At 33.9% G+C, this 27,509-nt stretch overlaps 1 protein-coding gene across 1 annotated transcript; it reads left to right on the forward strand.

Annotated features, from left to right (window-relative positions):
* The first annotated feature begins 356 nt into the window (after positions 1 to 356).
* LOC128546878 (multiple epidermal growth factor-like domains protein 6) lies at positions 357 to 14,083 on the forward strand. The gene is made up of 9 exons (XM_053518278.1): positions 357 to 491; positions 1,352 to 1,377; positions 1,869 to 1,941; positions 2,742 to 2,869; positions 5,476 to 5,548; positions 6,377 to 6,504; positions 9,986 to 10,058; positions 10,313 to 10,440; positions 14,003 to 14,083. Exons 1-9 carry the CDS (start codon positions 400 to 402, stop codon positions 14,032 to 14,034), a joined length of 753 nt encoding a protein of 250 aa, XP_053374253.1. The 5' UTR covers positions 357 to 399; the 3' UTR covers positions 14,035 to 14,083.
* Positions 14,084 to 27,509: the final 13,426 nt, after the last annotated feature.

Below are 27,509 nucleotides of genomic sequence, written 5' to 3' on the forward strand. Positions count from 1 at the left end.
TAATCTGTGATTTAAATAGATTTAATCTACCTACTTTAGCCGAAAAAAAAAAGATAAAGAAAGTTTTAACAAAAATCCGAAACATTTTAGCTTTTCTATAACTATTGTGATAACCTTTTATTAATATGTCACGACTATATAAGATGAATGATAAAACTTATTGAAAATGTACGTGAAAGTCGTATCCTAGTTTATTTTCAGTGAGTAATGAAAAGGTTATTGTTAGATACGCGTATGCGCTGGGTTAACAAATGACGACTTCTTACAAAATTTGTAAAGAATTCCTCAAGAGACACGAACGTATTTATATGAGGGCAGACATTTTTAATTCTGATCAAGTCTTTATTCCAGTCCACACAGAGGCTTACTTCCATTTAGTAGTTAGGATATCTATCGTACATGCAGAAGACCTTGTCAATGATACACGGTGTTTCATTCATCAAGGCGGCATGCCTTGCGGTGACTTTTTGCCCATTTCTTGTTGATTCAAGGTAAGAAAAATAAGTTATTATTTTCATTTCAATCAAGTTATTTTCTTTTCTTTTTTTAAAAAACGAAATGAAGATTTATTTCCATCGCAAAATTCAAATATTTATGGCAAAAATAGTTTGGTAGGTTTACATTTTTTATGTAGGTATACTTCATCATTTTAAACAGATTAATTTTATGTCAGAATTGCACACTTATCATTTTTACCACCTGACTTGAACCATAATTGCAACAGCTTTGTCAAATTCAGAACGTAAATTATATTTTAGGGTTTTATAGAACTTAAAAAAGATACAGTTTTGGAATTTATTTCGATCTGATGAAGGCTTGGGTATTCGTAAAGTTAAACTGATCGTGAAAGTGTTGGTTCTTATATCCATTATCAACGTATAATGATTTAAAAAACTTGTATTATTAAATCATGTCTCAACTGTATTTTGTTAAAGTCGTTCTTCGAATGCATCTATTGACATATTTCATTTCAACTATATATGAGTCGCGCCATGAGAAAACCAACATAGTGGCTTTGAGATCCATGCTGTTCGCTTTCAAAGCCTAATATAATTAGAGAAACCATTAGCGAACAGCATGGATCCTGACCAGACTGCAGGCTGGTCTGGATCCATGCTAGTCGCAAAGTCACTATGTTGGTTTTCTCATGGCGCGGCTCAATTAATTTATTTCATCAGACTCCTATCGTTATAACCCTTCAAAGTGTGTGTTTTTTTGTAAAATTTAAATCCGCATATGAATGAATGCCTTTTCAGCAGAAGAAAATTAATTTTAAGGAAAACACTTCAGTCTTAAGATCCGAAGACAATAAACGTTTATATCACCATAAAATATCTTCTCTCTATTTCAGGGCTGCAAGAAAAACACGATTCGTAGGTTTGTTTTATTGTTATGCACTTACAATTAGCAAAACATACATTGTAGCATAGTGTCGACTAGTTTGGTCCAATCAGGTATGTGATGTAACATTTGTGGTTCGTCGCCTTTTAATGTGTGAAAGAGATATTTTATGAGTTAAAGGCAGATTTTTGTGCATTAACTAAAGTTTCAAGTTTTAATGCAGTCACACTGGCAATCGCTTAATCGGGGGAAAATGGTTTGTCTCTAAAGAAAATGATATATATGGTAGCAATAGACAGTACCTGAAACAATGTCCAAAGGGGCAACCGGAGTTAAAGCTGCAAGACGGACAGTCCTTGGTTACTCAGTCTTACATTGTGACAATGTAACGTAAAACCAAACAAATCTATGCCCAATAAAATATTTGTAAAAGTTCACCTACCTCTAAGATAACAACTAGTAGAAACATTGTATTATTGTATTATGGGACGTCAATCTCATGATAATTCCATTATCTTTGTTTGTAGTTGACAGCCAATGTCATCCATTACCTGCCCCTGCTCACGGAACCATAGTATGCGGAGAGGGATTTCCATTCTAGTAAGTCTTTCATTACTTTCATGGCTATGAGATTTTCTTTTTTTGATTGGGTTTAACATCATTTCGACACAATTTTAGGTCATATGGTGACTTTCCCGCTTTTTTGATAGAGAAAGACCCAGGTTCTCCTTTGGGCATTATTTCATCTTGGGCGGCGGGCACCAGGGAAGAACCGCCAAACTTCTGTAAGCCTGTTGGATTGCTTCCTCACATGAAGAATTATACGTCAGAAATGCGGCTTGAAACGACATCAGTGAGGGACAAGTGATCTGAAGTTAGCTACCTTAACCACTCAGCCACGGACGTCCCCATTTTACCTCTAGATCATATACGACGTGCTATCAAAATCCGAGATTAGTAAAGTCCATTAAACAGTTGTAAATGTACACTCACTATGGATGAACAGCATTTTCTTAAATCAAGACAGTGGTAGACTAAACTTGTAGAAGGCGAGATAAAACTCATTAAGAACATTAATGTTTTGAGTATCGGTGATATGAACTGCACTGATATCTGCGTCCTAATAGCTTCGATGAAGAACCGTTTTGTCTGCATGCAGATTATACTCTTTGAAATATTTAAGTATAATATTTGACGGACTGAATAATCACTGTATTATTTGTGTATTATATCTACCAAAATGTCAGGAGGGTATCGCAAATTTACATACTCTATGTATTGTATTGTATTAGCTTAGCTATGTAAATATTGTGTGTATGGGCCGGAGGCTAAATATAAAAAAAACTTTGACATATATCACTTTATTTGAGAAATTACAATTTTTCATGCCCACATTCTAGCTCATGTACAGCGTCTTGCGATGCAGGGTACCAGTTTCCATCGGGAAATGGTTCAGTCAAACTGGAATGTGATCAGATGTTCGGAAATTGGTTTGATCCTCCCGGAACAAACATTCCAGACTGTGTCTGTAAGTGCAGTTGAAATTTACTTTTAACCATTGGAAATAATTGATGGAATGATGCATTTAACGTCTTTTGTGTAATATTCTTTATTGCTCGAGTCTGTAGCATGTTGCCTTTTTAATATAGGTGAATAACGCGATATTTTCGAATGCAGTGGGTCATTAAATACAAAACAGTGTAACAGTTTCTATCATATGGACTGTGGTAAGTCGAAAATTTGTTACAGGTCTTTGCTTGCCGTGCCAGTTCGTAAAATCATGTTAGTCATGAATTGGTATTTATTATGAACGAATTAAATACTTTACGTCTACATTGGTCGGACACTGAGTAAAATTAGCACATGAATAGCATAACAGTCATAAGCAATAGATTTCAAATTTGCATTCCTTTATCTTAAACACTACCGATGAATTAAGTTACCCAGAAAAATATCTGTTTAGATCTTGATACCTAAAATGAGTGATAATCAGTTAATAAAAGATAGAGATAAAATTAAAAAGTAAGTGTACAACCCTTTAAAGCTTTGGGCTCTGTAAATGCAGCGTAATATGCCCGACTAAAAGCGTGCAGTCAATACATTTATGTATTACCCAGGGAATGCGGCTACATCTGTTATATATTTAGCTATGAAATAGGTCCTGTCATCTCGCCCTTTGTTTTGGTGAGATCTCATATGTATAGTTTCATTAGCCTACTTTTCCTTTAAGTTAATTATTCCGGTACTAATAGGCTTAATAATTTCAATAGTCAGACAGATCATTCTATGTTTCAAACTGAACTAATTAAACCAATAATGTTATTCTACAATTCCTAGGATTGTACTATTATACATAACTTGTCTTTTAGATGAAATTACTTACAGAAACTGTATATGAATAACAACCATAAATCCTTTCGTACCGATGTTCAAACCTATGTGTCGAACCAAGAACCTCTTGCTCTACTCACTTTAACCTCCTATAGACAATAACTACCATACTGTTGACTCTTAGATAAAATTTCTTTCAAACAGTATTTTGTTTGAATAAGAACCTATACGCCATGTCGTATAGATGTTCAACCTATACCCAAAACCCAAACTTATCGAAACATTTTCCATGAACCATTTGGCACACGATAAGTATATGGACCGAAGAATCTTGCAAACTCGCAAACTTTAGCATACGTTGCAATTACAACGAACTCTTCTGTCCAAACTCCAACTCTTGTTTCAAGAGTTTTATCTGACTCCAAACCGATGTTTTAGATTGTTTAATTATTAATCTTTGTTTCAAACTTGGCCTCAAACATTACAAAGATTCAGCACAAAAATCTTGACCCATCAGTTTAATCTGCAAACCAAACATACAAAGCAAGGACAACGCCTCGATAGGCTAGTGGTAGAGCGTCCGTTTCGAGTGCGGGAGGTCGTGGGTTCGATCCCCGGCCGCGTCATACGAAAGACGTGAAAAATGGTACCAGTAACTTCTTTGCTTTGCGCTCAGCATTAAAAGGGAAACTGGCCTCTTCTCTCATACCCTCGTGGCGATGGATTCCATCAGGAATGAGGTGTCGAGAGTGATTAATAGAAGTTGTAGAACTTCCTTCACAATCGATCTAAAATAAGTTATGTATATAAAGGACACTGCAAGAATGTGCTAAAGCTGCAAATTTCGGTGAACATCGTCTATATGTACTGTTACCATGTATTCTTTAAAAATGTCTGAATAGAGCACATGTCCTCACTACGCTGTCTACATGGGGACAGTCTCTCGTAAACATGGTTACAGTTTAAGCATTATTTTTGTTTATGAACTTAAATCGAATATTGTCGATGGCGTTTTTTTTTTAATTTATTTTTTTTTTTACTTTTTTGATAAAACAACTTAAACGTTACATGATATCATCTAAATAAAGAAACAACTTCAATTTTACAGCTTTTACCGAGATATAGCTCTGTTCTTAATAATATATAACACGTTCGAATATAATAGCAAGTTACTGGATTCTTTCATATTAACATTGCTGTGGAAATTTACTATAGGATGTGTTTCGAATATCCATCAGCAAACTATTTTTAACATAGTGAAAACAATAAGAAAGTGGGGCAAGATAATAACAGCATTGGGTAGTACTCGAACTTTAGGTCTTTCCCGTACTGAATCACTTTTTTGCTATAATTCAGCATTGTTTAATTGCTTAGTCAAATGAAAGCTGCAGGCTGTAAACCAGAAAATTCATTCACTCAATTTCTTGTGTGTTATGGTATATGACGTGTGCACGGGTTTGTCAGTCGTACAGGGGCTAGACATGGTAAATATTTAAAAGAAATATTTATGATAAATTACCAAACGTAATTTGTCAAATAACAGCATGCCAATGGTTATAATTTCTTCGGTTGTCTGTTCCTGATCGGTAACCGCAGTTAAGAATGCAAAGACAGTCGCCTCGGACAGTCATACATTGTCTGAAAATGATCGTATTCAAACAAGCATTATCAAGCTTAATAAATATAATAAAGCATTTAGTTTGCCTATGTTTCGGGTAACAAATAGCAGATACTATATGTTGTAACTAGACCTCAATTTTCAAGAATATTACATGTTGTTTGTTTTTTTTCGTTTGTATGTAGTAGACAGAAAGTGTCACCCATTGCCTGCCCCAGCTCATGGAAGAATAGCATGTGGAGCGGGGTTTCCATTCTAGTAAGTCTTTCGTTAATTTCATGAATGGCTGTGAGATTTTTTGGTCGGGTTTAACATCACACTCCGACACAATTTTAGGTCATATGGTGACTTTCCCGCTTTTTTGAAAGAGAAAGACCCAGGTTCTCCTTTGGGTATTATTTCATCACGGGCGGCGGGTGCCAGGAAAGAACCGCCAAACTTCTGTAAGCCTGCTGGATTGCTTCCTCACAGGAAGAATTATACGTCAGAAGTGCGGCTCAAAACGACATCAGTTAGGGGCAAGTGATCTGAAGTTAGCTACCTTAGCCACTCAGCCACGGACTTCCCTATTTTACCTCTAGATCAAATACGGCGTGTTGTCAAAATCCGAGATTAGTAAGGTTGTTACTGTACACACACTAGGGATGAAAAGTATGTTTTTAAATCAAAACAGTGGTAGTCTAAACTTGTAGAAGGCGAAATAAAAAAACATTAAGAACATTAACGTTTTGAGTATCGGTGATATGAACTGCACTGATATCTGTGTCCTAATAGCTTCGATGAAGATCAGTTTTGTCTTCATGCAGATTATACTCTTTGAAGTATTTAAGGATAATATGTGACGAACTGAATAATCACTGTATCTTTTGTGTATTATATCTACCAAAATGTCAGGAGGGTATTGCAAATTCACATACTCTATGTATCTTATTGTATTAGCTTAGCAATGAAAATATTGTGTGTATGGGCCGGAGGCCGGCTTTCATGCTTGCTGAGGTAAACAAAACTAAACTAAATATATATTAAAAAAAATCGACATATATCACTTTATTTGAGAAATGACAATTGTTCATGCCCAAATTCTAGCTCATGTACAGCGTATTGCGATGCAGGGTACCAGTTTCCATCTGGAAATAGTTCAGTCAAACTAGAATGTGATCAGATGTTCGGAGAATGGTTTGATCCTCCCGGAAGGAACATTCCAAACTGTGTCTGTAAGTGATTACATTATTACACATGTTATTGCAATTGAAATATACCTTTAACCATTGGAAAAAGTGGACGGAATGATGCATTTAATGTGTTACACGAGTGTTTTGTGTAGTTTTCCTTATTGGTCGAGTCTGTAGCATGTTGCCTTTTTAATATAGGTGAATAACGCGATATTTTCGAATGTAGTGGGTCATTAAAAACAAAACAGTGTAACTCGTACTGCAGTCTGTGGCGTATACATAGTTTCTATCATATGGACTGTGGTAGGTCAAAAATTTGTTGCAGGTCTATGCTTGCCGTGACAGCTCGTAAATTCATGTTAGCCAAGAATTGGTATTTATTATAAACGAATTGAATACATTACGGCTACATTGGCCGGACTCTGAGTAAAATTAGCACATGAATAGCATAACAGTCTTAAGCAATAGATTTCAAATTTGCATTCCCTTATCTCAAACACTAGCGTTGAATTAAGGCTTAGCATTACGTTTTGAGAAACAAAAATAAACAACACCAAATCATAGAAAGAAAGAGTTGTTTAACATGAAACTTGAACAGCATGTAAAACATGTATATTACTTTACGAAACAAGTGTCAGTATACTTATATAAATATTGAATTCCGGAAAAGGACTGCCTAAAGGGGCCCCACTTCCGGACAGTCAAACGCCTTTAGAAACTCACCATTTTCAAAGAACTGTTACACATGTTCGTTTTGATTCATTTACAATAGCGTGCGAGTGGTGAACTTTCGCATGACAAGGTGGAACACAGTTTTCAGGAATTGTTTATCTTTATTTCTTTATAAATGGCATTCATTTTTAAAGGGAGACAACTTTTTCTCGACGGATACTTATTTTGTATATAAAGGACACTGCAAGCATAGGCTAAAGCTGCAAATTTCGGGGAACATCGTCCAGAAATGTCTATATAGAGCACATGTCCTCACTACGCTATCTACAGGGGAACAGTCTGTCGTAAACAGGATTACAGTTTAAGCAATTTTTTTTTTATGAACTTAAATCGAATGTTGTCGATGGCGTTTCTCACTTGATAAAAAACAACTTCAATTTTACATGATATCATCTAAATAAAAAACTACTTCAATTTTACAGCTTTTGCCGAGATTTAGCTCTATCCTTGATATAAATATATGAGTCGCGCCATGAGAAAATCAACATAGTGTCTTTGCGACCAGCACGGATCCAGACCAGCCTGCGCATCCGCGCAGTCTGGTCAGGATCCATGCTGTTCGCTAACGGTTTCTCTAATTTCAATAGGCTTTGAAAGTGAACAGCATGGATCCTAACCAGAATGCGCGAATGCTGGTCACAAAGCCACTATGTTGGTTTTCTCATGGCGCGGCTCAATAATAACACGTTTTAATATAATATCAAGATACTGAATTCTTTTATATTGACATTGCAGTGGAAATTTACTATAGGATATGTTTCGAATATCCATCAGCAAAATATTTTTATCATAGTGAAAACAATAAGAAAGTGGGGCGAGATACTAACAGCATTGGGTAGTACTCGAACTGTAGGTCTTTCCCGTACTGAATCACTTTATGCTATAATTTAACATTGTTTAATTGCTTCATGGAGCCAGTCAAATGAAAGCTGCAACTGTAAACCAGAAAATTCATTCAATCATTAGCTCGAATTTTCGAAGAAAATGTAGAGCTATTGCACTCGCCCCGGCGTCGGTGTTGGCGTCGGCGTCGGTGTCGGCGTCGGCGTCGCCGTTGGTTAAAGTTTTTGATAAAGTCAAATATAGCTGTTACTACCAAAGCTATTGACTTGAAACTTAAAATACTTATTTACTACCAAAGTCTACACCAGGAGAAACAATCACCATAACTCTGATTGAATTTTGACAGAATTATGCCCCTTTTTAACTTAGAATATTTGGTTTAAGTTTTTGATAAAGTCAAATATCTCTGTTACTATCAAAGCTATTGACTTGAAACTTAAAATATTTATTTACTATCAAAGTCTACACCAGGAGAAACAATTCCCATAACATTGAATTGAATTTTGACAGAATTATGCCCCTTTTTAACTTAGAAATTTTGTTAAAATTTTTGATAAAGTCAAATATCTCTGTTACTATTAAAGCTTTTGACTTGAAACTCAAAATAGTTATTTACTATCAAAATCTACACCAGGAGACACAGTTCCTATAACTCTGGTTTAAATTTTGACAGAATTATGCCCCTTTTTAACTTAGAATTTTTAGTTAAAGTTTTTGATAAAGTCGAATATCTCTGTTACTATCAAAGCTTTTGACTTGAAACTTAAAATACTTATTTACCATCAAAGTCTACACCAGGAGAAACAATCCCCATAACTCTGATTTGAATTTTGACAGAATTATGCCCCTTTTAACTTAGATTTTTTGTTAAAATTTTTTATGAAGTCAAATATCTCTGTTACTATTAAAGCTTTTGACTTGAAACTCAAAATAGTTATTTACTATCAAAGTCTACACCAGGAGACACAATTCTCATAACTATAATTTGAATTTTAACAGAGTTATGCCCCTTTTTAACTTGGATTTTTTTTACTGCATTGTCTGGCAAAGCTCAAATTCAGAGCCAAGCACTGAGAAACGTCGAGCGCGCTGTCTTACGGTCAGCTTTTGTTTTTTGTTTGTTATGGTATATAACGTGTGCACGGGTTTGTCAGTCGTATAGTGGACGCAACTTGACCCCGATGGTTGACCTTTGCATTATAATACATAATGAGACACAACCTAATATTGAAAAGGATTGTACGTAAAACACGAGCTGCACTAGAAAAAGGAAATATAAATTTGTGTAAATATAAATTATTGTATTGGAAGGTTTTAACTGATCAAATGTAAATATATATACTGCACTTCGTACAAACTAATTCCATATCAATATACATGGCTACCCTAGACACCCTTGATTTCTATAATGAAATAATCGATATGAATAATCAGCCTAAGGTCAACCATTGCTGTCAAGTTGCGACTACTATACAGGGGGCTAGACATGGTAAATATTTAAACCAAAAAATTATGATAAATTACCAAACATTATTTGTCAATTAACAACGTGCAAAAGGGTTATAATTTCTTCGGTTGTCTGTACCTGATCGGTAACCGCAGTTAAGAATGCAAAAACAGTCACCTCGGACAGTCAAACATTGTCTGAGAACGATTGTATTCAAACAAACATTATAATAAATATGTCACTGTATAGAACTTGAAATATATTAAAACGGGGAGAAAGTGTGTAGGCGGCCGGGTGGCTCAGTCGATAGAACATCGGAACGGTATTCCGAGGCCCCGGGTTCGAGTCCCGGTCTGGCTGCACATTTTTCTCACCCTGTGACAAATATAATAAAACATTTAGTTTGCCTATGTTTCGGGTAACAAATAGTGGATACTATATGTTGTAACTAGACGTCAAATCTCAAGAATATTACATGTTTTTTTTCTCGTTTGTATGTAGTAGACAGTAAGTGTCACCCATTGCCTGCCCCAGCTCATGGAAGAATAGCATGTGGAGCGGGATTTCCATTCTAGTAAGTTTTCCGTTATTTTAATTATTCGTGGGGATGTACTATTTTAAAACCAAACATGAGCGTCAATTTAAATTTGTTGCTAATAGGGAAGGCATAATACAAGACTTTTGTCATACACCTAGTGAAGATTATATAATTAAAATCACTCAAGTGTACTGAATATATCTGCATCCCCTAGAATGCACTACTATCTATACAATAACAATCTATAGAAAAGATTCTAAATTCAACACTGCCGTAAAAACTAATTTCAGCTCGTGTACAGCGTCTTGTAATGCAGGGTACCAGTTTCCGTCAGGAAAGACTTCAGACAAACGGGAATGTGATCAGATGTTCGGAGAATGGTTTGATCCTCCTGGCAAGAACATTCCAAACTGTGTCCGTAAGTTGTTACTATCATATTGAACTTTCGTTTGCGAATGAAATAGAATTGTTAATTTATACGTTTAACTTAATAATATAATATTTGACGGAATGACTAAACGGTGTGTTAGGAAAGTTGCTGTTGAGTTTATACGAATTTATCTTAGCTCGATTGTGATGAAAGCTTGGAGCTTATTTTAGCCACTCTAGAGTCCACTTCCCGGACAAAGCAGTACTGGTGTCAGATGAGAAGACGTCGCCGTGACCCCAGTTAGACACGATGATGATGGGGTTGAGCGGCTGACACCTCCAAAGTTTCTGTTTCGGTAGACTCGTATAAGAAAATGGACGATTTACCTTAATTAGCACGCCATGTTATGGAGTAGGACATAAAAAATCTCTACTTCAATCTGAGGTGATTTCGGCGGTTTCTATTATTTGTTATGTAATAAGTCGGACATTTGAATCGAATATAATTATGTAGACAACTTGGTAGAATTCAGTCATATATGCGCAGCTCAGTCCTAATGATTAGTCACACTACGTTCTTGGTAAGATGGTTACGTTTGGTAACAGTACACGTTCAATGATGTATTGAGATGTATTTCTAATTAAGTTGCTTCAAAATTTGCATGAAGACAATACTATCTTATTTTTTTTTGAAAATTTTACTTGTCAGCATATCATCCGTTGATAATATATGAGCCGCGCCATGAGGAAACCAATGTCTGATCAGGATCAATGCTGTTCGCTTTCAAAGCCTATTGCGATTAGAGAACCGTTAGCGACCAGCATGGATCCTGACCAGACTGCGCGGATGCGTAGGCTGGTCTGGGTCCGTGCTTGTCGCAAACGCACTATGTTGGTTTTCACATGGCGCGGCTCATATTGCTTTCCGCTCCTTCAATCACAACTCCACTTTTATGTCCTATCTGTAGAACAGTAGCAACAACAGCAGAACTATTTTAAAATTAAACATTTGACAGATGTTTATAATCAAAGTATTACATACATTAACAATTGTCAATATAATGCAGTTACATTAAAAACATATTCTTAATCAACCAATGGCAATAGTATCTTTCGAAATATCTCTGCCACACATATCTCTGTCAATATAAAAAATAAAGCACTGCCTCAAGCAGGGGTCAATCCGACTTCAACATTTGAAAAGAACTGTCTAATGAGAGCACGGAAGGACACATTTTTTAATTCGATAGTAAATATCTCATTCGGTATATCGCATGTTACCATAGAGGAATTGATACCGATTTTCGTCGCTACGCGTAGGAACGATTCCCTATCAATTGGAATGCAAAAACAACACTGTCCATATTGTATTGTATTACTTGTAATTACGAACTCTTGCATAGGCGCACCCTCAGGAGAGGTATATTTATTTATATGAACTGTGATCACTAGATCATTATATTTACAAGTGCCATTACGTATATATATATCATATATCAATACTTGTGCTGATGCACAAGACGTTGCGGTTCGGACAAGTTATTTGGACGCTTATTAGGCACGCGGAAAAAGCGTATTCTTCCAAAAAAAAATCCGAAGTCAGACGCTCTGTGCCGGAAGTACACATTTTTTTAACGCGACTAACCCACAAATTGTTAATTGTAATTTTTAAAATAATTTATCACCGAAAGGCAAAATGCCACCACTGTTCATATATATACATAAAACTTTCCAGATTAACGGGAACATATATAACGATATGCAACAGTATTTTATGACGCAAAAGTTTGATGAATCAATTCATATACTCGTTTACCGATAAGGGAATTCAGCATGATTTACTTTGCTTTATTTAGGTAAGAACCACTATTGTACCGAAATCTTACCTAAATAACGGACCGTGTCATTATAAGTTACTTGCACAAACATCATTCACCACAAAACCGAACTATAGGTAGCGCACAGTACTATGGCGTTTAGAAGCGAAAACCAAACAACAACATAAAATTAAGTCAATGATTTAATCAGTGATTCCACGTTGGCCGAGCGGATACGGTATTTTTATTATACCTTTTCTCCATTTTTTCAGCTTCCATTACATACGTAAGTTTATTTATTTATTTTTTATTTTGTTTTTGTTTTTGTTTTTTTTAATTCTTATTTTCGTATCAAATTCATAGTAGCTATAAATCAATCAATCTTAGAGTTATGGCCGGGCAATGCTTTTATTTATGTGAAGTGTTAGATAAAACTTAAAAAAACTAGCCCGTATAGGTTTAAAAGTACCACAGAAAAGATTAGATCATATTACAGGTGGAGTGTATTAAGATATAGTTACGTGTCAATTGTGACATAAAATTTTAGTGAACATGTTAGAACTAGATTTACTTACTCGTTTTGTCTTCACTGAAATGTAGTGAAGAAAAAAATAAAGACAAAATTCAACGGGTCTGGGTATCGAAGTTACGACGAAAAAATATAATACGAATACCGTAACCGCACTAAGCCAACGAGAAATTACTGAATTTTTTTTTTTTTTTTTTTTATACTAAGTGTACTGACTTCATTTTATGTTATTATTTCGTTTGTTATTATTTCCAAACGTCACAACAGTGCGCGAAACCTATACCTTTGCGCTCTAATGATAATCACGTGATGTTTGCTGATGAGAATTCCATATTTTTATAAAACGACAAACCCTTCTCAGAAATTGTAGACTAAGGTTTTTATCTTATTTATTTAGGAAAACAACGGTTTTCAACAGAATTTAATGAAAAATATATTGTAAGAACAATATATGCCTCATAAAGGTGAATATAGCAAAAGTTTGATTTTTAAAAATCTGACACCACGATGTGTGGGTTAGTCGCTTTAATTGGATAGTATAAATCGCATGTTACCGTAGAGGGATCGATCCCGATTTTCGCGAAGAGAATTTGTAGGATCGATTCCCTATAAGGGTCATACTAATAAGAACAATATTCATCTTCTAGTACTTTAGAATTTATTTTTCAGTTGTTGTACAATCTGTTTATGCATGTTGTTACATAGTTCCAATATTGAGATGAAAGTGTGAAATAACTGAACGTACACAAAGTAATTCTAAAACGCTTGATTTAGAATTCAAATGGTTTCCAAAAAATAGATTTATGTTTGAAACATGAGTACGATATGAATCTTTTAAAACTGTTATTTTTTTGCATACCATATTTGCTTTATACGAGCCACACCATGAGAAAACCAACATAGTGCGTTAGCGGACAACATCGATCCAGACCAGCCTGCGCATCCACGCAGTCTGGTCAGGATCCATGCTGTTCGCTAAAATTTTCTCTAATTGCAATAGGCTTTGAAAGCGAACAGCATGGATCCTGACCAGACTGCGCATTAGGTTGGTTTTCTCATGGCGCGGTCCGTATAGATGTCACGATTACTTCGTTTAATATCATGGAAGCTGACATATAATAATTATGTCTTTGATTCAACTATACATTCTACATTATATTTACTTACTATACTTTTAGTATGTAACACGTTTTTCTATCAATTTCTTATTAATTTGATTTCATGGATGTATTTCATTGTACCCAACATAATTTGCTATTTTGCAGCATTTTGGCAGAGGGTAAATGCAACATTTTGACGAGATGATCTGCCTGCTGATGAACTAACACTAGACTGTTGCTGCACTAGTATAATTGATTCATTCGTTTGAAATTTAATGTGCAAAATTCGTAATAAAGATGTACCAATTATGAACTTATTGTTTTGTAAGTCAGTCGTTCAATCTGTCCGACAAAGAAGTTTGAACTGTCCGATATCATGCAAACGAGTAAGCCATTGTATAAATAGTGTCACAGTCCAAACGAATACCTTGCTAACTGGTGTTTTCCTGCACATGAGTTATGAGTTCAAGACTCGGAACTAGTGATAACAGGACCTGCAAATATACAAAAATGCACCGCTTGAAATAGATTTTTCTTTCCTAGTGAGTAGGAATCTGTTATTAGATATGTTACTATTTATTAATTGTTTTGTAGGGAGAAAGTACATATACATGTTGTTACATAACCCAAGTCATTTTCATGAATTAAATAAGTCAAATAATATTATCTCTTGTGTATTATCAGGAACATGAAAAACGTTACCTCGGTGTCCATGCATTTCATGAGTTTCGAATAATTATCGCGTCAATATGTAATCAATCATTCTCTGTCTGCTGTATAAGCAGTAATTCAGAGTCTCTGTATATTTTAAACTAAATTTAATGTCACTGAAGACAAACTTTATAATTCGTCCTTACGTGGAATGTTAATTACGTCGCCCTTAACAAAAGAGAGGGTTGTATCTAATTTCCCTTATAGATCTATTGCAGCCGGCTCTTAATAATAAAGCAGCAAAATCAAATTTCCCAAGAGAGATTGTTTGTTTATTTCCTCAGATGAAATTGCTTTTAGGAATCAATGAAAATATTTAAGGGAACCACACAAATGTTTTCGAACACAGGGCTCCAGCATTCATGACGAATTACAAGGTAGATTGTTGGTACACAGGACAAACTAAGAAATGTACAGGACAAACTAGTAAATGTACATAACAAACTGCTTTATCTACGTAACAAATTATGATTTGTACTGCACAAACTAGTAAATGTACATAACAAACTGTTTTATCTACATAACAAATTATGATTTGTACCGAATATATTGGAAAATACACATGATGAACTGTTAACTGTACAGCACAAACTAGCGAATGCACAGCACAAACTTAGAAATGTACAGGACAAAGTAGTAGATGTACATAACAAACTGTTTTATCTACAAGACAAGTTATTATTTGTACCTAATATATTGGAAAAAGCACATAACGAACTATTAAGTGTACAGCACAAACTAGCGATTGCACAATACAAACTGCTTTATCTACATAATAAATTATGATTTGTACAGAATATATTGGAAAATGCACATGACATGACAAACTAATAATTACCATGCCAAGGCAGTTTAGGCATTCCATAGTTTTAGCTTTTAGAATATGATTATGTTCATATGACAATCACATCTGATCTATATAAGGTACTCTTTTAAGTGCCCAATGAAAAGTACATGTACTGGTCACAGTGGTGTACTTAAACGTCTAGTTTAACGTGATAACTAAGGTATATTTTGTACTGTTTAATCAATCCTTGGTAGAGAAACAAATGTCGTCAAAATTATGTTTATATCATACATTGTCGTAAGCCATTACGTGACTAACTGCGTAAATGTGCTCAAGCGGCTTTTTAGAATAGCTTACACTATGTATATTTTATTTGCCGCGATTTAACATTTAAACCTCACCAATTCAACATATTACCTTCACTGATTCAACATTCCCAGATATAGCATGATACATGTTACTCTGGGTAGCTTGCTGTCAATGATACAGTGTTCACTTGTAAGAAATATAAAATTATATTCAATACCATATTGCATAAACATCAAAATATAACCTAACGTAATTTTGGATCATCCCTCTTCTAGATAGCTTATTTCGAAACTTAACTGATTGAAATTGCATGTTGTGCTTGTTCAATTAACTGTCCTTCACAAGGCAGGAAATTACAATCGATGTTAATTTCCTCTGATTCACACAAGTACCACAGCAGGAAATGATTAATACGTAGAAGGTAATTTTAATTAATGCAAAAATGATTGATTGGTAAACATTAGGCCAAGTGCAATAACTGAATGTTAAAAACCACTTTCTAATGCCGGGAAATGTAAAACACCGTTACCATGTAGAATTGAAAATGACTGTATTTATTTCGTTTACATGTTATTATCAACATATTAAACAAAGTTCACATAGTACATGTTTCTAATAAAGTGAACTCAAGTGATGGTTTAAAAGTATCAGAAAAATCCCTTAATATGCAATTGATGTTTGGTTTGATTTGCGTTATTGCTTTCTTGTCTACTGTAAGAACAACATATTATCAATTAGATTAATTCCAAGAAGAAGCTCATTGCATCTTTAAATTGATTAATTCCAATCACAAACTTCCTGCGAAACATTTTGTCGTCCTAAACCTGATTAATTCCAATCATAAACCGACTACATAACACTTTATGCGTTCACATGCATGCATATAATCTAAAGAGACCTGGGCCCGTATTCATAAAGAATCTTAGATAGAAATATATCTTAGAAGTCATCATTTTCTAAGTATTTCTCATTTTTGACTTAAAATGTGTCTTAGAAACATTTTTGCCTAAGAATTGTTCTAAGAACGAAATCTGGCTTAGAAATTATCTTAAGTAGGTGATTTTTCTCTTAAAATTTAAGACAGGTAGCCACTTATCTTAACTTTTAAGAATTATCTTAGAAAAGTAAAAATAAAATGGACGCCAATGACCGCAGTTAACAGTTTTTCATGAATTGCATCTTTACTGTATAGACTTTATTAAGCTTAATTTAACTTGTGATGGGCTTTCCGCGTCATAGGTAGCACCTAATCTCATATTAAATATAGACATAGAAATGAAACTAAGAAAATAATTTTCTTATACTTTTTTCGCTAAGATCTTTCTAAGTCGCTTTATGAATAAGAACTTAAGAATTTCTCTTAGCTAAGTCTAAAAATATAAGATAAGAAATATCTTAGAGTTGATTCTAAGATTCTTTATGAATACGAGCCCTGGACACAAAACAAACTGAATTTGCATTGAATATGGAATAAACCAACACTAAATATATTTATTTTAATAAGTTAACTTCACCAGATATTGACATAAAAAACAACACGATATTAGAAAAAAAACACGCGGCTGACTCGAACGGCAGAATTTCACTGTGGCTCTAGTGAGAGTCCGAACATAAACAAACCAAAACAATTTTAACTTATACTTATACCCCATTTGTAGATCTATTTCCAGCTACGTGGTTTGAAGTTAATTCACGCGTAGCCTCGTGCATTTGCTTTTTGAGCAATGGTGCAGTCGTGAATTCCATATACTTTGTAACCTTTTACTATTTCTTACCTGGAAGAATGTGTTGTATGAAACTAAAAGAATATTATGTATAAAGCCATTTTCATTTGTTTCCATATCGGCCAGGTTTGTATGTAAGGCAACAATATCTAATGTGTGCGAAGACAAGTCACGCCGCAAAACGTTTTACGACTAGGCAGTAAATGTTGTTTCTACGGAAGCGTGAAATTGTTAAAAATATAGATATCTAAAAGATATACAAGTTTTACCCAAGGTTTTTTTTTAAAGAATTATTTTAGTAACATTTTTGTTTTCATTTTATAAACTTATTATTACGTAGTTAAAAACACATTTAACAAAATTTGGGGTTTTCTCATGTATAGATGCATTCGCAAACGACAAGCGTTGTAACGGGTAAACCTATTTGGAAACCACTAAAATGATGGCGATTTAAATGCCACAGATATCAAGCGGAATACTGGAAAATATATTTTATGTATTGTCTCATATTTTAGATATAAACATGATCTGAACAGATTGTAAACGATAAGATTTGTCAAATTTATATGCAATTATATAATGTTTATGACTTGTCTCTATAATATTTATGGTATTCTCTACCTAATGTTTGTCTAGGAAAACGAGCTTGAATTGACATTTCCATTGATTTAGGTTACGTCTCTATCAATAACGTTTGCCAAGGATATGATCTTGCAGCAAAGAAATAAACATTAAATTCTTAGACTCTAATTTGTCTCACTGCTATCTCTGAATATATCAGCTGCATGTTTATATTTAATCTATTTATTTATGGAAAAGCTCTCTCGTCATGTCAATCAAATACGATAGACAGACAGATACTGCAGACGACAAGAAATTTGTCTACGTCATAGGAGAATGCAATTTAGAATTTAAAAAAAATGTCTACAAGACGGTGTGATATATGTCTTAAAAAATGCTGCAGGTTCTAATGTTATTATGCAGTATGACATTTTAGGGCTAGCTGCAGTACTGTTTTGGGGTACTACAAACAAATTCTTAAGGCAACAGAAATACAATAAATCAATGTTCTTGTAGTCTAAAAGTCCCATTTTAAATATATATAAGTACGTCGGGAACATAACTTAACATTTATCATTTCAGAATCAGGAACCGTATATTCAGAGGATAGTCTTATATATTAACAAGATTTAACATCATTTATTCTTTTGTGACCTAATTTATACGACAATGAAAAAGAAGCCATAGTGTTCATGTGTAAAACAGCTACACAAGACAAGAATAATATAAAAGAGTATTCGTTCGATGTAAAATCGAACTTAAGGTGATTAAGAAGCATAAGTAAATAGTATAAAGTGGATCTGCATGTTTGGTAAACCAGAAGCAATGGCGTAACGTTATTAATAAGGATAACGCAGAATAAAGCCTGGACTCGGGACACGGAAACGATATCATTTTATGAATAAATGTTAACCTATCAGTTGACAAAAAAAAAATAGCAACGTTTCTATTTTTAGAGATAAAATGGTATTAATTAAATATATCCAAATAAAGTCTCAAAATTAGTTGAAATCTGTGAATCTCTTTAATTATGGTCAAATATTTAAAAAAAAGAAACAAGTCTACCAACCTATACTTTTTATTTCACCGTATTAAAGACTATATGTTAAGCTATAGTCAAGAGAAGTTTCAGTAAATCTACATTGTTGAAAATAATTCTTTACGCAGAAATGTCATCCCATTATGAAAACTTCCGTGGGGTTCAATATTTTTCTAAACAATCTAGCAAAAGATCAAGCACACATTGGATAGTTTTGAAAAATCAGGGTTTATTCAAATTCTACTTAGTAGACAAATTTTGATCCGAACATACGAAACTACCTTAATAACTGGAAAGGATTACCCCTCAGTAACCCATGGAAAATATCGGCAACTTAAACTATGAGACAGGCTTTATACAATTGTTCAAAGTTCTTTTAACTAAATTTTCGCATTTATTCTCATTGCGGAACGTGATTTTCTCAATACCACTTTCAAATTGATTGGAAACGTTGATGGATGACTTCCTGTTATTTAATAGAATTTCAAATTGAACTTTAATCTCATACCAGTCTTTACGTAATAACTTGGCCTGAAGTGTAAGACATATATTTGTTTGGTCTAAATAAGCTGATTTACTGATAACCTAAGACTGAAAATTGCGACTACAGATTCTTCAAAATTCTGAATGTCTATTTGGTATTATAACGAGGAGTTCATGTAAGATTTTGCTGAATATATTTGAGCCGCACCACGAGAAAATCAACATAGTGCGTTTGCGACCTGCATGGATCCAGACCAGCCTGCGCATCTGCACAGTCTGGTCAGGATCAAGGCTGTTCGCTAACGGTTTCTCCAATTGCAAAAGGATTTGAAAGCGAACAGCATGGGTCCGCGCAGTCTGGTCTGGATCCATACTGGTCCAAAACGCACTATGTTGGTTTTCTCATGGTGCGGTCCATTTGTCTCAGCACACATCAACACGCACGTCCTGTAACATTTAAATATATTTGATGAAATCTTAGCCTAGCTTGTAATCACATCATAATACAATAGGGTTATTATAATAGGGTTATTATAATAGTAGCTTGATCTGGGATGCTCTGTTCGGCACGAGTGAAAATTGTCAGGGCGGATCACTTGTCAAATTTACGAGAGCCGAATACAAATTCCCAGATGTAACTACTGTTATAACGACCCTTTTATTATATACATCCATCTTTTTTTCTTGTTTTCTTAAAGTAAGAAATAATGTTAAAATCTGGGTATACTTTTCGTGTGCACTATTTATAGAACTGTGCCAGGTCATGAATATTAAATGAATGTAGTCCGGCAACATACGATACAAAAGGTACAATACGGAGTTTTTCTTCCTGTTCACATTTACTTTTGAAATACAAGCCGTATTTTGACAGAATTTATAAAGGTATATAGCAATTACATTTCCCAGCTGAATGAATACAGTATTTCTCTATCAACATTTTAAGTATATTTCCATTAAGTTTGGATTTTATTTGCGTCTTTCCAAAGTTAAAGCTCCTCAGACAGCAAAATGAATTGGAGTGCAATTCTAACACCAAAAACGTCGTTATCCTACAAAAAAAGACGCAAAAAAATTGTTTGCTTGGAAATCATCATCTTTGTACTTGTCCTAAAAATGGCCGTAACTGATGTGTGCCTAGTTAAAGACTAAGTTTATTGTGTCATTCATTTTGCCTCCACCTCTAACAGTGAACATTGTAATGACTTGAAACACATTTTATGCTCGTGTTTGTCCAGTTATTTACGCCTGACAAACTCTTTAAAAGTTCATACACGTGCATGTATGTTGCAACATTGGCTCTACCTTTTGTGTTTCTTTCACACGGATTTTGTATTATCAAGGGAAATTCGTCCTCAATCGTCTATTGTATGTTGTGTTTGTCTTTGTTCAAAGGACAGTCTATAGGAAACTTATCACACTATGATAAATTGATTTTTCTGGGAGAAGGAAGCAACACACATCCCCAGATGTAAATAGTTTTTGTCGAATGCTAGCACTAAACGCGAATGTATTACACTTTTGTAAAACAACTAAGACGTCTTTTATGCCCCAATCCCCTTCTCCAAACATATAGGAGGCGGAAGAGGATTTAGTTCCTCCGTCCGTCCGTCCGGCCGGCCGGCAGTCAGTCCAAAAACCCGTTATGTCCAACGTATCTTAAAAAGTTCTTAGCTAAAGGTGATCGCCGATATAGAAATGGATTTTAAGGCCCAAAGAAGGTAACCCAGTTTACTTTCAGAAAAATAATAATGATAAAATTACATATACAAATTAATGACATCAATCTTTTGTATCATGTATTACATATAGTCTTTAAATGTTACTCAGCTTGTAAAGATATGCCTCTGTTGTTTTCATTTGGCCTATAATTCTCACCAGTAAGACTAGACCAATGGCCCTTAATTTGGTCAAAAAATGAAGACACGGCCGTGCATATCTTGACAGGTATTTGATGCATTTAAGCATCTAGCGTTTCGTTTATGAATTTATCTACTTACAGCAGAGTTTTGATACATCATTACAATATGACTGACAGGAATGAGATATTGTACAAATGTTAAACAACACATCAAGTTTAAGGTAAAGATCAACGTTACAAAATAGATCGTTACTGTAAATAGAAAACAAAACACCGTCCTCTCAATCACTTTATTTATTAATATTGATGAATTTATAATTAAATATGACCTAAACGTACCTTAAGGAAAAACAAAGGGCTAAAGTCACTTCCACTTAATTTTACGATATATTTTACTTACCAACCTATTAGTAAATGACCGTCCATCCATGCCCAAAAGTTCTAAGGCATTGGTTAATGATGCGCGTTTGAATGTACCAATTGTACGGTCGACGGTCTAAAACCGAATATGAATATAACTAGTTATTAAGAAAACGAGACATTTAGGTGTTAATATCATCAACAAACGTTTCCATGTATTGTTTATATTTCAAAAGCATGCCACATTTTATGACAAAATTCATTTTAATATGAACTGAAAAATTGTGGACATCTGAAGGGAACAAGGGGAGTATATATATGTTATAAAATGTGACTAAAGTTGTTGGTGGTGTTATCATCAATTCTGTATTTTAATATATCTTATTTTGTATCTGCATAGCATGGTTCAACTATTTGTTAAACAATGCAGAAAGTTTAGTTATAACATGATTATGAAAATAAAATATTTTCGTTTGAGTTTTGACATATTGTCTGTTATTTACATCTGTTTGCACAGTCTTTTTCTGGCATAGCCGTGGATACCGAAACAACATACGAGAATAGTATTACATAATCCCTTTGCGGGTCATTTACCTGAAAATATATATAGTTGGGTAGGGTTTAGTGTCTAATCGACACAATTATAGGTGATATGGCGATTTTCCAGCTTTGACGATGGAGAAAGAGCTCAGGTGCCCTTCTATGCATTATTTCATCACGGGCTGGTACCTGGCTAGAACCACAACCACTGACTTTCCATAAGCCAGCTTCTTTACATGAAGAGTGAGGCTAAAACCCACATTGGTGACGGGCAAGTGATTTGAAGTCAACGATCTTAACAATTTTGTCACGGACGCCCCATCCCATTACCTTAACATTACTGAGGGAAAATTGAAGGTCATTCAAATGATAATGTCTTTTCCTGTTGCTGTCGGGAGTTGTACTCTACAGGGAATAATAAGGCACATATAATTTTATTGAATTATTACAGCAATTTAGTTGTGTTTCCATTAGACATAAGTCTTTGCCTCGTTTTGCATGAAGATAATTCATATCCGCTCATTATTGGCTGCTCATCAAATGTGATATATCGTGCAAACTTTGTAGATATCATGTAAAGAATTAAGTGCATTATTGTGTCCATATTGCGAGTGCTTTTGCTTAAAGTAGCACAATACATGAGATGTTGTTGATTGTAAGCTTTTCAAAATGAAAATAGCATCTGATTCACCAGTTAGAATTACTTCTTCATGACTTTGAAACATCGTTGGTAATTTCGGTCTTTACAACGGGTTGCCCAACAAAGATCAGATTCGGTGAAAATTATACTGAACAAACAAAAATTCAAATAACACACATGGCAAAAAATACATCTGAGAAGCATAACGTATAATAGTAACCATTGATACGAAGACGTTTATTTCAGGAATTCAAAGCGTTTCAGTTCTAGTAAACGAATAAGACAATTTAACAAGCTATAATATCAAGACATTACTCTGTTTTAAGATGTCAAGATGTCTTTTAATGCCTTATTTCCTTTACCGGGTTTTGCTCAACTATTTGTCTAGCAAAACAACTTTTTTTAACTGTACATAGAAATTTTCAATTGAATTGATGATTTCGTATCGTGGTACGTAGTATGTGTTGTGCAACTGAAACTGTTTAACTCATTCATACAGAACTATATTTTATTCAAAAGGAGAAACTGAAAGGTGCATTCTTGACAGATTTGCCTGGTAAGATGCATTGCGTCAACATTTTATATAATGCACGTTAATTAGGCAGAAGGCGTAGTGGTTTAACGAATGTCTGCGACTTGTCTTTTATCATGTCCTTAATGGAAATTTAGGTACTAATACTAATGTTACAAACAGTGTAGATATATTTAATAAGGTCATTAAGTGATAACGACATTTTCATTTTGCTTCTGTCTTAGCTTTGCTTAACGGGAAATAAAATCATAAAACTATGCTCTAAGTAAACGAAGTAATTATGGATACTGTCATACTCAAGCTTACTGAAAGAAGAAAAGCTGACACAAGATCTAGAGTGTAATTTGAGCTTTGATCTTAATGCCTTTGAGCTATTGAAGTTCAAAACGTTATTGTTGTTATTTCCTTATTTGGTCATTCACATGCACAAACGATGCGCATTCAGCTAATTAAAAACATTCCAGCAATTACGTTGTTTGCCTTATCAGAACTACATCTTTGCATCGTATCGTATGAAGATATTTCATATCCGCCAATTAATGATTGCTAATGAAATAAATGTGTCATGTCATGCAAACTTGATGGCAACATCTAAAGAATTAAGTGCATTACTGTGTTATAATTACGACCATGCAGAAAACTACACAGTACACGCCATATCTCTTTACATCGTATCGTGTGAAGATATTTCATATCCGCCAATTATTGACTGATAATGAAATATGTCATGTCATGCAAACTTTGATAATAACATCTAAAGAATTAAGTGCATTGCTATTTTCTAGTTATGACCATGCAGAGAGTTACACAGTACAGGTAATATCTGTTGATGTTAAGCTTGTCATTGGTACTTTTGTGATGTCCTATGACTGACAGCTACAGAGAAGTTGTACCTTCTTGCAAAGTCGAAATGGTTTCATCAGATAGGTTCACCTCCTCACTACTTGAAAAGATCCCTCGTCATGTATGTCAAGGGTTTTACATCTCTGTAGTTTATCAAATTCAAACATACAAGTATCGTTGATAATTAATCAATTTGAATATGCAAAACTTATAAATACAGAATTTACGCATATGGAAAACAAACTGGCAAAACAAGTCATGTTCAAGTGTTCATAACCATAAGGCAGTAACCCTTAATACAAACATAATCATTGAAATACGTTAAGTACAAGTAATAGAATCAATCATGACTGGCTGTCTTGAAGAGCCTCTTTCTACGCAGTTGTACACCTTATTATTGCTCTCATACTTTGGTTAACATTTTTATATACATTTTGTACTTAAAACGAAAGATACTTAATTAGAAACTGTATAAAAATATATAAAAATGAAGAAATATTCTGTTCGGATACTTATTGATATGTATTTAAATCAAATATGAGTTTGAAAGATCCTACTTAGACAGAAACTAGTGAACATTGAAACTGATGACATAATTATGAAAATCTGACTGAAAATAAAGAAGAAAATATTCATTAAATATCATCAATGCAATAAAATGGCAGCAAGTTTGGTCACCGTGATACACGGGCGTTACACATTATTTATTTAAAGCAAAATAATGTTAATCGATGATATTAGCATTATATAAGGACTTGTAAGGTATGCTTCTCTTACTTGCTAATCATTTATTTATCAAAAGGGATATGCCCGTATAATGAATATACGATGACGTTGCTGTGTCGGTAGTGGCTATCGTTTCTTTACATGCACAGTTTTCAATTAGCAATGTTATGTTTGTACGTAGAACAATTTTCATGATGTGTTCGCCAGTTTGAATATTTCATACAATTCTTTGTTAGTAGGCATGCTTCTAAATGTTCCCCACCATATCGAACTTTCTGTACTAAGCGGGACAGCTTAAGCATCGATAATGTAACAGATATGATCGTTATCGTCCGTAAATTTTACGTAAACTTCCGAGATTAAGCGGGGGTCATAAATTACCTTATCTATAAAATCGATATTTATTGCCTTCAGGTAATAAGTCTTTACTCTACATAGCAAGCGGATTAAAGACACCCGTATATAGGGATAATGTGACATCAGCGAAGGAAGAATGAAGTTTGAGATATAATAAAATTCAAAGTAAAATAATAAAGAAAATAAGTACTTAAATGGCATATCATATCTTTTCCTTGCGTCTTTATTTACATATTTGGCTGGTAGTATCAGAAAGGTCTGTAGTCGTTCCAGGTAGTACTTAAAGGTCTTTTTACCCGTGAAAACATTTTATCACATAAGTAATATTTAAAAATTTATTTAGCCATATACATTTTTACATCAACACAAACTATAACAATGAACGTATATGATAACCATAAAAATAACTTCTGTTTCATTTATCATCATAGCAAACTGAAAGTATGGTATGTTAATATGCAATAAACTTATGAAGAAAATAATTGTGTATGCATGTTAACAACTTTTCTCTTTTCTATATATTGACCAGTATGAAAATAGAATGGCTTAATTCACAGTCAAGTCAAATGTTTGTTTTAATTTATAATTTTGTTAAGTATAATCAACTCGGGAACTAACTGGGGATATTTAACTAAAAAGGAAATACAAGACTGTGTAATTTATCCATTTCTTTCTGGGCCTAATAAAAACGAAAGGGACATCTGTTTGAAATAATTCAAATTATCATTGCTATGTATAAGAAACAAATACAGTTTTATTTTGAAAATAGAGATGAAATACCCAGGTCAAGTTGAAAAACGTTTTGTTTATTGGATATACACATCAGTAGCTTACAAACGTGTAATATTTTCTCAGGCTAGAAAGTATGACATATATAGACACATTGTAAAAATATAAAGAAATGACAATCATTTCCACTTCAACGTAGAACACGGCAAAATTTGTAGTTTCCTGTGCGCCTTACACCCAAGTTGCAGGTGCGAAATATTTACTTTAAAGAGGGGGACATAGTTATTCAGAGATTGATGCCCACGGAGCGATGTACCCTGTTTTCATGTATGGAAGCCTGCACACTTCAGAATTTGTAACATTAAATTAAAAAATCAAATGTTTTAAGTGTCGCTTGAATAAGCAATAAACAGAACAGATAATGATCTTGAATATGGAATACAATAAAGCAGCCGAAAAAAGCATAATCATTCGTAATGTCTTGTTTACTTTAATATAGAATAAAACATAATAATTGTCTTTTTATTAATTCCATTTTATTGCCGTTATGAAATGCCTATTTTTAAAGAGACATGTGCCATAAAAGTGCGAAATATCCACTATCACCCCCATAATTATCCATGGTGTTCGCATTTTATTATAGTGAAAAGGTAATAAAATTAACAAGCATTGAAGGGACTATCTAATTAAGTATCAATTAGAGCTTACTCAAAGCTGATATTTATTACCTCTAATTGAAATAATTATCCCGATGTGATAATAATTTAATGGTCAATTTCTACATTAATCTTCGCTTACGCTGTCAGGGTTTTGATTAACATGCTAAAAGTTTTAAATACGGATAATTTACTCTCAACCTTATAATTCATTAATATGTATAAATTGTCATTCTACCATATTTAAACACTGTGCTAGATTTATTAATGCAGTCAAAATTTAATAAATCAGTTGGTACTAAATTTGTAATTTGAATAAATACTTACCACAAACATTTTGCTTTGTAGATACTTCAAGCTAGGTATAAGCGAACTGGTTAAAGAAAATGTTATGGAATCTTGCGTGTCAAGATGTGCGCAGATAACAAAAATAAATCGCACATTTTTGACAGGTGAGGACCGTTTCCACATCCAATTGTCAGATTTTGATGTTCTTAAGAAAACAATTGGATAAATAATCAAGGTGACACTTTCTCTAAACAATTTCATCTTTGTGTCTACCATTTCCCCCCATAAAAGATCCCATATGTATCTTATTTTGTATACCTTTGGTCCCTTCTTTCACGCATTTGCATGTCAAAATATGAATAACGTTATATCATTTTTATGAAAAAACAAAACAAAAACAAAACGCAAAATAATTGATAAATTATGATGATTGCATGCAGGTATTTAAAAACTTAAACTGACTTTGCAGGGGCGTAGGGACGATTTGCGTATTGGGGCGGCGAAGGGGGTGGGTCTGGGAGGGGGGATC

Source organism: Mercenaria mercenaria, chromosome 11, assembly GCF_021730395.1.
Source record: "Mercenaria mercenaria strain notata chromosome 11, MADL_Memer_1, whole genome shotgun sequence".
NCBI lineage: Eukaryota > Metazoa > Mollusca > Bivalvia > Venerida > Veneridae > Mercenaria > Mercenaria mercenaria.